General features: G+C 41.0%; 1 protein-coding gene across 2 annotated transcripts in view; it reads right to left on the reverse strand.

Annotated features, from left to right (window-relative positions):
* Positions 1-15,379, reverse strand: part of SORCS3 (sortilin related VPS10 domain containing receptor 3) — a 541,876-nt gene that overhangs the window by 78,215 nt on the left and 448,282 nt on the right. For both annotated transcript variants that reach the window (XM_081075409.1, XM_081075410.1), the window contains 4 exons: positions 13,976-14,122; positions 12,371-12,473; positions 7,312-7,388; positions 4,293-4,384 (listed from right to left, as the gene is read on the reverse strand). In XM_081075409.1, the coding sequence (XP_080931535.1) occupies positions 4,293-4,384; positions 7,312-7,388; positions 12,371-12,473; positions 13,976-14,122 (419 nt within the window). The remainder of the gene's footprint in view (positions 1-4,292; positions 4,385-7,311; positions 7,389-12,370; positions 12,474-13,975; positions 14,123-15,379) is intronic.

Consider the following 15,379-nt stretch of genomic DNA (forward strand, 5'->3'; position numbering starts at 1 on the left):
AAGTTCTTCAGAATAGCACATGTGCTTTCCCTTCGCAGAGGCCCGGATTAGAACTATCGTTTTCATGTGAATGTTTCTCATGTGAATTAGTATTAGAACAAAATACTAATGCTCACTACCATCTAGAGAAGAGCAAAGAAACAAACAGGGCCAGGTAATGTTTCACGTTCCGCTTCCAAGAGCATCCCATTGAAAGGAGATACTAAGCAAACAGTAGGACCCCATCTACCTGCCGATTAGTAGCTCTGTCTATTATGAGGTGTCAGTGTCCTGCATTCCATGGGGCTCCATTGTTCATTTCACTCTAATGCTTCTAAGGCACAAAGGTAATACTGGATGGAAGACTCACCTGAAATGGCACTTTGGTTCTAATCCCTATGCATCCCAATGTACAAGGTCACAAATAGATGGGCTCATTTGTATGCTGTTTGCCTTCATGCATATCTAGCTCCCTATCATTCCAGGTTATAGGAAATAGTATGCCTTGTTAACCTAGCTAAAGTTTCCCCAGCTTTTCAACCATGACTCCTATTTTCTCTGAAAGGCAATGTAGCTATTATTTAAATTTGAGAGCCATATACCCTTGTATAAGAGTGGCTAGGCTGGTGTCCTGTTCATACACACACACATATGTATGTATGTGTGTATATATACACATACACATCTTGAGACATAACAATAGGAAATAAAAATGAACTGATTACTTAACCTTTCTTCTACTTAAAATGAGCTATGTGTTTATCTCGAAGGTTGTGGCTTAATTAGAAGCTACTGGTAATGAAGAAACTGTTTGAGTCTCACAAGCTTGCAATGCAGAAGCAGGAGACAAAATCAGTTAAGAATGTTTTAAAGAAACACTGATGATAATGGTATGGGCAAGCCCTTACAAAACACTCACTTAGCCTTTGAAACAGAAGTGCAAAGGAGAATTCCTGAATGAGTTATTTGTGCTTGTTGGCTTTTTAACACACTCAATAGCTGGCATTTAACCATTGCAGCCATTATTTCAGAAAGCCATTCATAGATAAGCAAGTAAGCAGAAATTGTGGGTGGTGCTCAAGTTCAGGGAGACATCTGTCGCATTTATGACAAATGACAGTGTCAACATCCTTTATATGGAGAAAATGCTATCTTAAAAGCTCAGTCTGAAAAATCATTTTTAATATTGTATAAGTTGGAATAGGCCAACGAATGCAGGGTAGGATTATCATTATTATCAGAGGAAATTCAATGGGAATGCAGCTTATTTTTGTCTGAGTTCTATAAATATTTTTTTTGCCAATAAAAAAGAGATATGTAATAGAACAAAGGAAAACTCAAACTTTGTATTGATTACTTTGAAACGCATGATTTGATCCTGAGTGAATCTGAAATTATTTTCCCAAGTTTGATGGTTTCCCTCCAGAATATCCCACACAAGTGCTCCTTTTGCAACTGATCAGGTCTCTGAAGAGAAACTATCACAGAACAGACTGAACGGTCAGATGTAAGGATGAGAAGATGTACCAAAGCCAAAACCCTCTCTAGTCCCTCGGCTCCATACACTCCTTCCATGCCAAATATACTCTCCCCTTCTATCACCAAAAGGAAATAACAACAAAAGCAATTTACTTATTTCTTAAAACTAGGAAAATTTTGTCCGAAAAGCCTTAAAGGTCAACCGTTAAGTAAATACTAGCTTCCTATCATAATGAAGGAGAAAGAGCAGGAGGTAAAATGAGGTTGTCACCTCTTCTGCTAGGATGTAAATGGAAGAAATCTGCCAGCTATATCTGCCTGCAGAGCATTTATCAATTGTCTCACTGAGACTTAGATGGAGGCTCTTAAAATATCATGATAGGGGTTAACAAAGGTTGCCTTCATTAGTTAAAAAACAAACAAACAAACAAAAACAAACTCGTTTTAAGAGTCAAGCTGTCTTCTCTGAGAGTGCAAGTCTTCCTCAGCCCTCAACAGAGGGAGTTCTTCCCTCCATAGAGAGAGAGAGAGGTCTTTATAGTGGAAGGAATTACCTACAGGCTCAATCTGAACCCCTTAAACTGGCATTTAAGTTCTTCTGAGTCCTATCCACCCTGACTTACATTCTTGATTCCAACCAAATGTAATCTTCTGAACCCTCCCTATATTACCTGAATTCCTGTCTTTGGTCAGAGTTTTCTCTTCCCTTGGCTTGCCTCCCATCATCCCTCCTACTCCTGGCATACTTTCTTCAAGGATCAGCCCCCATGACTCCTACTCCATCCTCCTTCGGGATTCCAGCAATACGTATACCCAATATCCTTTAGCAGGTATTGCTTTCATTTCTGGTGATATGTGAACTAAGTTCTTATCTTGACTATGATCTCCCAGAAGGCCTGGACCATGTGATAATCTTCTGTGTACTCATTAAAGTGTCTGAAAATTGGTAGTTAAAATAGAAGAGCATCTATGACAGATGCTCAACTGGGTGCTGCCACGTACTGAGTTAGCCTTGAGAAAGGTATTTAATATGTCTGCATTTCAATATCATTATAAATACGTGATGAAAAGAATACCAACATACACAGGGTTGTTTCAAGAATTAACTTAGGTAATTCATGTAAAGAATTTATAACAGTGTCAGGAATGTAATAATCCTTCTGTAAATGTTATCATTAATATCAAGTAATTCCACACCTCTGATTACTACCCAACAAAGTATGTAATTGGTAGTAAAAGGATGATAAACAATTGCATTGGGAACTTTTACAGGCTCATTCTTGAGTTGGTAGAGTACTTTTCCTACAAACAGCTTCGTGCATCTTTTTAAAATTTATTTTTATAATCTCTAAGAGGATACAGTTAGTGGTTGGTGTAATCATTTTACTTTATGTTAGGTTGAGCTCAAAGAAACTAACAATATTTGACCATTTTGACTTACAAACATGGCAATTTCACAGGGTTTAACTTAATAAATGGCCAGACTGAGCAAACTCTTCTTAAGTCCTTGCCAAGGTAGCTAAAGCTTGGATTTGGTATCTGGGAATTCTTTGCTTTTTCTTGATTTCAATATGATACTTTAGAGTAAGTAAAACTCTTAGTCTAAAAATTCTTAGTCAACAAATCATGCTCCTGGTACTTAAACCAGATTCCATTTTCCAGCCCATGGCTCATTCAACCCCACTGAACTCTAGGTAGCATATTCTCTACCACCAAATATTCACTTAGCTGAATCTAAAGCCTAATATTTCTTTCCTTCAGGATATAAACACCCATGAGATTTACCCAACCCCTGCCAAAAACAAACACAAACAACAACAGCAACTTCATCATCATCTTTACAATCATCGTCATCATAATATACCCTCACTCAGCTCTTTGTCCTCACTGGAGGGTCTTGTATACATACACTCAATTCCATCCCATAATCTGCTTTCCTGAAAAGACTTATCTCCTCTGTCTTTGCTTTACCCTGTTGCTTATCACTTATGCATTCATTCAACTATTGCAGTCTACCTTTCAACCTCACCTCTTTTTGAATCCACTCTGACAAAAGTCACCAATGACCTCCTATATTGCTTCACCCTGGATTTCTTTTCACTCTATAACTGACTTGATCTGATTGTAGAATTTGGTGCTATGGATCACCCCTTCCTTCAGCATCCATGAAAACATTTCTCCTGGGTTTTTATCTGTTCGGCTATTTCTCCTTAGTCTGTTCCATAATTTCTTCTTCTGCTCTGTTTGTTGGTGTTTACCAGTGTTCCACAGGAGTCCAGAGTTTCTCCATGTTGTACCCACTCTCCAGTGCCATTGAGCCCTCTGCCATGACTTTACCAACTAGGCTAAATACCTCTACATCTAGAGTATCAGCCCAGAACTCTCTCCTTACTTTCAGATGAATATGTCTGATAACTAATGGTCACCTCTGCTTCAATATTCAGAGTCATCTCAAACTCAACTAATCTAGAATTGAACTTAGTATGTGCTACATGTACCTAAATTTCTTCTTGAAGCAATTTCCATCTCCCATATTTTGGATACTTAATCTTGTCTGCTTGAATTCAGAGCTCCGTTCTGCGCTTTTTGGCCTTATCAGATCCTCCTACCTCCTCACCCTACTGATCATACTTCCTCATCTAAATTATCTGGCCTACTACTGCTACCTAAGAGCTAGATGATGTAGTGTATATCAAATAGATGGATGGAAAAATGCATGAATGAATAAATGGATGAGAAAATGGGAAAATGGGCACAAAACCATGCAGAATAAGTTGCCCCAACCACTTTCACTAAAAAAGTTTCTCATTAATAGGGTAGGGAGCTCTCCTTACCACAAATGCCTGATTGGCAGAGGTGTGTGTTTCATAGCCACGAGGGCACCACCCCAGTCTAGGAACCAGACATTGTACTCTTCATCAAAGATCTGGAACAACAACAACAACAACAACAACAACAATTATAGCAAGATCTTACATTTGCACAGTGCTTGACTGTTTACAAAGTCTTTCACATACATTATTTTTTCCAGATTCTGAGCCTTCCAACAACTCTATCAGGCAGTTTGGCAAGTACTATCACCCCCATTTAATAGATGAAGAAATGGGCTTGCAGAGGACAAATAACTCTCCCTAGGCTAAGGAAATGACATTTCCATGGCTCTTTCCACTAGTACTGTAAACCAGTGTGCTACAAGAAGAGGAGGCAACAAGATGCATGCTCAACTAGATAATCCAAAGGAAAATGTAGCTTCAAAAAAGCTTCTCTGTCTTTATCCTAGTAGGTTACCACTCAGCTCTCTGTTCTTCCTCTTCTATTCAGATATTGGCTAATTTTTAAATGGCCTGCGTCTTACAGTGTTGTTTATAAATTACCAAGGAAGTTAAAAGACATTTTTCTAGAAATTATGCTATTCATGATGACTGACTTCCCAGAGTTAGCCACCACTTCCTTGGTTCCCCTAAAAGATAGATGCAGATCTAGATTTGGTGCTTGGGGATCCTTACTCTAAATGCTCATTGGAACAGAGTACTTCCAGGGACCTAAAGCTATTCATTCTTTAAATTATCCATTGTCCATCACCTATTAACCAATCCCCTTACTCATTAACACTATCTATGTAGGCATTTACTAAGCATTTACTATAGCTAAAAGAAATTCAGACTTAATCCCACATATAGCAATGCTTCTGTTATATATGACTTTCAAATCGCCAACCTGAAACAGGAAAAAACATTTCTCTAGCAGACAACCAATCCCCTACTTTAGATCTTCTAGAACAAAGTGGAATTGGAGAATTCCTCTAGCTTTTAAGAACTTATGGTGGCTCTTACATACTGGATGGAGAGGTTGGGATAGTGGGTTAAGTGAGAAGTACTATGAGGGGTAAGAAGTTATAGGTGGATTTGAAAGGGAGAGAGTAGGACGAATGGGGCCTCCTACGCATATGCCCCAGGGAACACTATAGAAAAAAAGCAAGTGGGGTCTCAGGTCTAAACCTCAATGGGTTTTATTTCCCATATTTGACTTTTAAGGAAAAAAATATATCAATACTAATGATTAGTCTTAATGCACAAAGGACATAAGGGGGATTCATTAATATTTCAGATATAAATATAGACTCTGAACCTGTAATGCCAACATTTTCTCTCCAGAACTCATAGGTGGGCTCTGTGATAAGACATACAATGGAGATGCTGGATTGAAGTGTGAGGATAAGGACTTAAAGAAGATTCTTGACACTGGTGAGGAGAGAGATCTTGTTATGCTCACACTTCCCTCTTGATACTATCATTCCGGCCACTGCCACCTCTTGCCCTGTCCAGCAATAGAATGGAAACTGGAATCCTTAGCTGTTTGGGAAAACAGGAAAGAAAACCCAAGTAGTAACAGCACAATGAAGGAATGTCACAGTCACCCATTGGCTGGGTGAGCTATTTCTTGATTTGGAGGAATAACAGTTTGTCTCTTTGGAATTTCCATGCTAGAAGAATTTGCATTCCAGCTTCCATCCTCATTTGGCACTAATCACTAGATTATCTTGTATTTTGAAGGTATGTTTTTATGTGTTTTTATGTGTTTGAAGGTATGTATTTATGTGTCTTTTCCTCATCCACCTGGTTATGACCTTGTAAGAATCCTAACTTATTCTTCGTTATATTCCTTGTAGGACTTTAAAGGGCTGTGTCTAGTAGGTCCTTGGTAAAAATTTTCTGGTAGTAGTAGTGAAGACAGGGGTGGCAGTGGGGGTGGTGACGATGATGTTGGTGATGGTGACGGTAATCTTCACTAAGGAATCTATACAGGAACTTATAAAACTAGATTTCAGATGGTGACTTCACCTACATCATCAAGATATTCAGTGCTCTTCCCTTTCCTTCCCCAGGTGGAAACCTTATGACCTTTAAGACTGAGTAAAATGTCAGCTCTGCTTGTAGAGTCTTTCCCAGTTTCCCCAAAGTAGAACAACTCCTCCCTTTTCTCTGCATGCTCATAATGACACTAAAATATTATAGTCAGCCTAAGCTTTAGTTGGGTTATTTATGAGCCCATTTTCTCTACTTAATTTGGAACTCCTTGAGGAAAGCCATCTGAGGTATTCAACTGCCTCCTCAGTTCTGTACCCGATACCTAGTTGACATTGTACAAATCTGCATTGTCCAACAGAGTAGCCACATGAGATTCTTCAAATTTAAATTGATGAAAACAAATAAAATTAAAAATCCAGTTCCACTGTCACATCAGCCACATTTCAAGTGCTCAACAACCCACATGGGGCAGCACAGACACAGAACATTTCCATCATCACCGAAAGTTCTATTGGACAATGCTGCTACAAATGTTTGTACAATTGGATTATTCTTTCATGTAGTCATATATCTATAAAGCTGTTTCATACTTACTTATGGACTTATACAATACTTAACCACAGACTTCCATGGCTTTGCTGGTTTAAAAGGCTACCCCCTTCATCTTGCAGATACAGAAACAAAGCCAGAAAGGTGAAGAGACCTGCTTGCCAAGATTCCATGGCACATTAATGATAGAAACCACTTTATTGGTTGTATCCTCAGCAACCAGCACAATACTTAGAATCTCGTGACTGTTCTATACATATTGCTAAATAGAAGAACGAAGGAATTTGGAAAATTCCAGTTCTTATTTCCTGCCCAATGTTCTTCCCATTTGATCCCATTGCCCACCCAACATGCCAGCCCAATTGCCAAGCTGAGCAGCTGCTTCCATTTCTTTGTAACGACAAAGTCATAAGAAGCCTAGGAGTCTATAGAAAGGAGAGAAGTTGGCAGAAATTGTCGTAAATCCCTCTTCCTCATCCCAGAGTGTCCCAGTTACCTGTCTCCATGTGTTGCCCCCATCGGAAGAAATGAATACACCAATATCAGTATATGAGAGTTCCGGGCCAATGTTGCCTGAAACATAAGCAGAGTATTTGAAATTGTCAGACAGTTTACAGATTATGTGTGCTTGGGGTTAGAGGACAGGGCAGCAGTGAACAAAAGTTTTCTGAATGATGTATAGAGATGATTTGTGCAAGTTCTTTCTTAGTGTCATATCAAAAAGCCACCAGGAAGATAAACCCAGTATGGGAAAAAGTAAATAACATAACAGGAATGCATCTTTAAATGATAAGACTCAAAGACCAAATATTGATTAGCTTGGATCTCTTGAACTGTTCATTCTGTATACCAATAATTTCTTAAAAACTGATCTTGACAGGTGTTCCCCAAGGTGGCAAAGAGAAGAAGAGTGGACATACATGGAGAAGCTGGGCCTAGGGATACCTTCCTCCTTATATATATTTTAGCCTAAGAAAACCTGGTGTGTGCGCGTGTGTGTGTGTGTGTGTGTGTGTGTGTGTGTGTGTGTGTCCAACTTTAATTTGTCACATGTTTCTTACATGCAAGGCAACTGAGTGACCGCCCAGAATAAGATAACTATACTTAGCTGACCATGGCCATCGAGCATGGCAGGTAAAGAAGTCACCTGGCTTATGCCTAGACTGATCAGTTACTGCTTCTATCCCTTTACATCCACTTATTTTCTTCCTCTTGTACTTCATCACCTTGTAATTTTGTTTATTATAAAAGAAAGTGGTCCAGATTTTCTAATGTATCTATATTGCCCAAGTTTCTCCAATGGACACTTCCTCCCACCACATAGCCTAGAACAGTGCCCCAAATACAGCAGTTAGTTGCACAATAATTAATTGTGGAATGAGTGAATGAGTAAACAAATGATTGAATCAGGTGGCAATATTAATGTGCATTTGGGGAGGTATTGAGAGCTAGGAAAGTACCCTAAGCATGTAAGAATTTATCATTTTGACTGATAATTTTTCTTTAAAAAAAAAGCAGGAAAAAAATGTTGGCTCCCACACATCTGTAGCCTAAATAAGAGCACAATAAAAATGCAATAATGAAAATGTTAATTGAGCTCCTGACATTTAATGCTTCAAAATGAGAAATTAAAGCCAGGCTACGTCAAGCGCCTGTCAGCATCAAGAGTGCATAGCTAGCCAACTTGTTTTGACGCTCAGGCTTCTAAAAATAACCCTGGGGCTTAGGGCTCAGGCAATAGGTGCTAGTGGGTGGGGAGATTCACTGCAAGCAGCTCTGGGGAGATCTGTTGGGAATTTGGAATTCCAGTCTCCAGATACAGGTTTTGGAAAATAAAGAAAGATCAGATGGATGGGGCAGAGAATATCAGAGTTATTTGGTGATGGCTGCTCAGAGCCCAGTACTAAGAAGGATTCTGAAGTCGTATTTGGTTCCAACAGAATAGAGTGTGGAGATTGATTAGTAATGTCTACAAAGTGTGGGAGAGGAAGAGAGAGAGAGAGAGAGAGATTTTGACTGATTCACCTTAGGGCTAAAATCTGCCATGCCTGCCATGGTTTCTAGGATCTGTCTCATCACCTCTTACCTGCTCCTTTTAGGAGGTGGTTCTGCCAACATCCGTAGCCTCCCTTTCAAAGCTCAGCCAGACTGATTGTGAAGGCTTTGAGGTGGGGAGAATCGAAGGCTAACAGTGAAGTCTGTTTTTGGAAATATGTCCTGTCAATTGAAAGGAGCCCTGAAAGAAATGCTGCTGATCACAGGGACCAGAAAGTAGGTTCCCCAATGGAGAGACAGAAGGATGTATCCGGGATGATTTCATTTTTGAACATATTCAGTCCCTAAGTGGCCCTCTGGGAAATCTCTGACAGGAAGAGTCTGGAATATCCTGTCAGAGAAGGAAGATTTGAGTAACGCACCTCACTAAAGTGGAACTGGGGCGGCTTACCTCCAAAGGTCCGGTGGCCAGGTTGGAAGATATAGCTGTCCCCACTCAAATGGTGTGATGGGGGTGGGGGGAAAAGAGGGGTGAGATGGAGAAAAACCCGGAGCTTCTCTCACTCATAGCTTAGCTGGCAAATCAGGGAGGTTCTGTTATCCTTTTGTGCAGCTTAAAAACCTTGCTTTTACCCCTCATTTCCTCCCAGGGCTACCCTTTTCCACTCCTTAGTTAAACACTAGTGAACAAAATGAGAGGGAGGGAGGAAGAGATGGAGATAGGAAGAGGGAGAGGAGAAACAGAAGGAGAGAGAGTGGGGGAAGAATTTTGAAGTCCTCTGGGGTTAGAGATGCTTGTCTCACCACCTCTGTTACCTTTTCAGAGCAAAAGAGGGCTCAGAGGAGGAAGTAGCTCAGTGCACCATTCACTGCAGGGAGGGAAAGTGCCTCCATGGAGGGGACAACACTAGGGTTTGAACATTTGAGTTTCTAGGAAGCATGGCAGGGAGCCTGGGGTAGCTGTGGAGCTCCGGGGTAAGTCTGGCTGAATGGTTACTGGACAGATTAGTCTCGGAGCTAGAGGAAATATGGGCATGGGCACGACATCCTTTGTCCTCTGCCTCTTCATCCATAATTGAGGAGAATAGTATTAGCCTTTTCTACATCATAGAGTCACTATGTACCCAAGGTAAGGCAAGTGCGTTGCACACTGAAAGTGTTTTGCACTGTGAAGATGTGAACACTAGCTTGAAACCACAGTGGTAAGGATATTTAGAACCCTGGTGATTCTGCTTGCTTAAAGCAATTGCCAAACTCTCCAGACTGCAATTCCATCTGCCTTCTGAGACGGCCTCAACAGGAATTAGAGATGAATCCTGGGGTGTACTTTCATCTAAGCAGCTTCCCTGAGACCACATCTCCATGTGAGATGGGAAGACGCAGTGAGTAGTGAGAGCGAAGAGGAGAGAGCCCAGGGTCACTGACACCTGAAAGCAGGTGAAATGCATGGATATGGGAAAGGGCCCTGGAGAGACATTGAGACAATGCAGGCCATTGAGGAAACCATTGGCTAACTTCATAATTATTTTCTGAGAGCAAATAACCTCTCAGGGAGAGCTGGCAAGCTGAGGAAGGGGAAGCTGGGTATGAGGAAGTGTGTGCCAGTAGATATAGGTCTGGCTTATCATCATCTCGTCAACTATATTATATCCCTACCAATGTCCCAGGTCCAGCAAGTGGTCGTACAAACTTACAAAAGTTACAAAAGGAACAGAAAAGGAAAGTAAGTCAATTCTGAAATACATGCATAAAAACAAAAAACAAACTCATCTTTAATGGCTGCACATTTGTTCATGTATAAAGCCTTACTTAACATTAGACTAATTTAGAGGCGCGTGCTGGTCACAGGTCATAACATCTACCAGTAATTCCACTCATTACGCTCTGAGCCTCTGTTGGGTATTACAGACACTCTTCCATCTCTAATTCTTAAACACTGTCACAAGGTAGAAAACATCTCTGTTTTACAGATGAAAAAAGTGAAGGTCAGAGGTTAAAGAACTCAGCTGAATTCACAAGCCTAGTAAGTGTTAGAGCTCAGCTCGGAAAGCAGGATGACAAGGTTCCTGAGTTTATTCATTCATTCAGCGTGTGCATAATGCATACACATCATTTATGGATTCTATTGAAGTAGATGAGGAAATCCTAGTCTTCCGTTGCAAAAACAGTGGTTTTAAACTTCTGTAATATTAGTGATGGTAACAGGTTAACATATATTGAACAGTCAATATGTCCTAAAAACTGTTCTGAGCACTTTAAATCCATTGCTTCGTTTAATTCTTCAATTCTGTTATGTCAGTACAGTTATTCCCACTTTGCCAATGCAAACACTGAAGCTCAGAGTGGTGAAGCCACACAGAACAAAGCCTGGCTACATAGTGCACATGTAAATAACATTAACTTTTATTACTGATTACTGTTTTCCAGTGTTGCTTCTACACCAGTCCAGGGCCTCCTGTCAACCTTGAGGGAGACAGAGAGCGCAGCAGTCCCCTAGTTGGGGGGTGCAATGCACACAGATTACAGACTATGGGGACCACTCCCCAAGTCATGAGAATAGCAACAGAGCCTGCCCTTACCTCACTGTCCTGGGCTCCCTGAAGACAGCGGAAGTAAACATGGGGGACTCCCAAGCTAAGTGGTTCATAGTTGTTGCCTGAAATGCCGGAAGTCTACACTAGATATCAATCTGATCAGAGTGGTTGGACACTAGTGGCATTTAAACTTTGCACAGTTGGAGGTTTGGCCAAGGGAGCCACATCTAGGAGGGCAGTAACTGCTGGGCCAGAGCTTCAGGTTGATGAGAAAAATCAGAATGTACCATCGCAGAAAGTCACTGTGAATTTATCTGCTTTCATGAGAAAAAAGCTGCCTAACACCAGAGCTCTAACTTCTAAGATTAGAAGCCTGCCTTGCTTTATGCCATCAATGTACTCCTGAAAAGATGCATGTAAATTAAATGCAAGCTAATTAGAGCACCTTCAGGGGAGACTTTCCGTTTCATTTGATGGGCATCTTTATTCCTGATGGATGTTCAGTGGACAGTGGTTCCAGCAACGCAACCTGTAGTTTTTCGGCCCTTTTCCCCAGGCTCTCAGCCAAGTGGTTAATCATGTATAAACAAACCTTTACATGCACCAGACCCCTCATGATTAAAAAGAACTCTGGGGTGAATCCTCTGGGTAAAGAGAGAACTACCCCAACCTACATTTGGTGACCTAGGAAACTCACACAGCACATGTTCTTAAAGTAAGAATTCCCTATTACAAACAGCCTTTCGGACCAGTCAGTTTGCTTTCAGAGGAACTCTGGCCTCTTGCTAAGCACAGTGACTGCTCTGTGCCTGTGTGGGATGAGGCACTAAGCTAGAAAGCTAGAACTTCCAAGTGTCTGGAGCCCCTTTCCTGGGTTGTTAGAGTGGCCATGGGGATGCATGATCCCTGCCCTTTTTCCTGGGGAGAGTGCCCATAACTTTTATCTGTTGCTCAAATGAGTCCAAAGAGGTTATAAACATATCCCAGCAGCCTTCGGTAAAGAAGCCCAGGGAATGTCTTCCTTACCTGTAGCCACCACAAGTCCTGGGGCTGTTGTCTTGCTAGAGATTCTTCCTGAGGAATATGGATTTTCAGAGATCTGTAAGTGCAGGTGTAAGGAACAGAAGGGCTACAGTGGAGAAGAAAAAAATAGTTCCATTACAGTAAACTCCTGACACACACACCCCGATGTTAAGGCTTTCAGAAACAGTAAGGATTGGATGCGAGACACACCCTTAATTTTGGGCAGGAGTCATCACCCCCTGAGATCAGCGATATGTTTACATCAGAAACTGCTCTGAGCACCTGTCCCTACTCCCACTGCAACTGTGTGGTATCCCTCCTCTTCCTCCCTTAGCCTCCATCAAGATGCAGTTCATGGTCAACCTCATGAAGCCTTCCTGAACATTCCTTATGACAGCATGACACTGACCTTCTTCCATATCTGATCCTGACTGTCACACTGTGCTTCTTAGAGCTCTAAAGGCCCACTGAGAGGGCTGAAAAGGGAAAGCTAAGTGAGACAGTCTCCAAGCTCTCTACCCTCCTCTTCAGCTAGATTGTCTCTGTTTCTGTTTGATGTATTTTGTTCCTGTTTATAATTTTACTTTTAAATGATTGAAGTTGTTATCAAAAACTTATGTTTGTGTTCTTTCTTTATTTACTTATTTATACTATTTGGGTATTCTTTAAAAGAATTAGGGAGTTATAGGGATATATATATATATGTTTAAAATATGAAAATGATGAAATTGGAAAAAGGGGAAAATTCTGTTAAGAAAATAAGATGAAGCCATGGGTAAGGTAAGGTTTGGGGGGGCAGGAATCATGCTGTGACCAGTTCCTAGAGAGAGGCAGGCATTTGTCTCTGACCTTCCTAGTACCCTAAGCAAAAACCATGGAGTTTGGATACTACAAAAGGGGAAAGGCCCTGTCTGCTCTATTTACCACTATATCTCCAGTTTTTAAAATAATGTCTAGAATATAATAAGCGGCAGAAAGCAACTTTTTGCTAAGGAGAAACATAACCATTTTTGAGACCTTAGAAGAACTTCTCACATGGGTCCACTTTAAGATGGCACTGAGGGTTGTGAATGTCACTGATAATTACCTGTCTTCCCTTCATATCAGAAGTTGTGGCAACTTATATATCTTGCCCTCCATCGTGCCTACCCCAATATTCCATACAGCTGGAACCCTGGGAATGCTGATAGATTAACTATTTCATATGAGTATACCAGCCTGACCCTTCCTGGGCTTCCAAGGCAAATTTTGCTTACCTTGACTTCCATCAAACATTTATCAAACTGTATTATATCAGCATCGGTTAGCAGGTGTGTTACCTCTACTAAGCTCCATCTGGGACCCTGGAACATAGGCGCTTTCTCTTATATGTTTCTTTATCTTACTGGGAGTTAGAGCACAGGTAAAAGCCTGTGGAATTCAACTGAACTTTCTGTCTAAGTGGTATGGCAGTCTGAGTCCACTGACCCAACCCTGGAAATTGTAGGAAATCTCAGCCCAGTGTCAGCCAAGCTCCTAAGAGCCCCTGATGAAAGAATGCCCCTAACACAGCATCCTTAGGGAATCAGCCGCCCTGGGGACTTCTTCACATGAGGCTGAGTGACTGACCAGCAGGCAGTGTATGGGGCTTCCTCTCAGGTCCACGTCTGGAGCTTGCAATAGGCGCCAATCCCTGCCCTTGTTGTAAGTGATGTATGTCTTCACCTGGTCATCCACCTTCTTATTTGCCAGAAATATCCCTTTGATACCTGCTACCTAGGAAAAAGGGTGAGAGATGGAGAACCATGTTGGACCAAAACACCTGTAGTCTTGGAGAAGCCCTGGGAGAAGTCCCAGTATTTTCCACAGGGTGTTCGGGGTACAAAAGAGAAGAGGTGGACCATGGTGAGAAATGCCATATGACATGTGTTCTCTGACAGAAGTTTAAGTTCATCTCTGCACCCTCCACCCCCCAACCTACATGTCTCATTCGCCTCTTATCCACTTGCTTTTTTCCACTTTACATGTCTCTGTCCTTTGTTCCATAAAACCTTATCCTTAATTAACTATTAGCATTTCCTCTGAGGTGGGAGGGGTCGATAACAACTAAAGGAGTTACCCCTTCCAAAAGAACACAGGTTTTGCTCAGGAGGGGTTTGTAAACAGGTTTTCAAGGCATCAAGGTATAATCCTTAATGGTGTAAGTTGATATATTTTTTGGGCAGATGACCCAGCTTGGTGACCTGAAATCTATCTCTGGCTGTGTCCCTAGCTCACTGTGTGACTATGGATAACTCCCATATCATCTTTGGGTCTCATCCAAGGGTCACTTTGAAACAGGCAGTATCAGTCCTGTCCTCCCTTTTTTCCCTCAGTTGGCTGGCGGTGGATACATGAGCTAATACAGAGCACTCTTGCCAGAATTCCCAATTGTTGGGATCTGCATACTCTTAATATTTTGAAAGGAGAAGAGCATCACCACAAAACAAGAAGCTAGAGGGTTAACAGACATTTACGATCTAGAAGGTTCTGGAGTAAGTACAGATTCACTCAAACTTTTATTCTTACTATCTCTACATTCTGGGCAATAAGAATATTGACAGCATCCTATGTCAAAGAAAGATTTCCTTAATTTCCCACACAATCCCAGCATGTTCCAAGGCTGAAAGATAATTCAAATAGACTAAATAGATATAAACAAGAGGTTTAATGGCAGGTTTTCTGGATAATAGAGATCTCAAAATTTTAATTGTATTTATGCCCCATTCATTAAGGATCATGGTTAACTGAGGTTTATTGCCATTCTGAGAAAACACCAATGGGAAACAATTCCACAGAAGTGAGCTCTTTCACTTTTTTAACGACATAATTTAGTTGATGAAATAAAAAGTCTTTTTAAAATTAAAAAAAATAATAATAACCTGACTGGTCTTAAAAGAGAATGCCAAGCGAAATAAAAACGAACAAACAAACAAAATGGACAAAGAGTGTCAGGAGGAGAACAGAATTATCTGGGAAGGACACCACTAGGGG

This window comes from Rhinolophus hipposideros (genome assembly GCF_964194185.1).
Source record: "Rhinolophus hipposideros genome assembly, chromosome: 15".
Taxonomy (NCBI): domain Eukaryota; kingdom Metazoa; phylum Chordata; class Mammalia; order Chiroptera; family Rhinolophidae; genus Rhinolophus; species Rhinolophus hipposideros.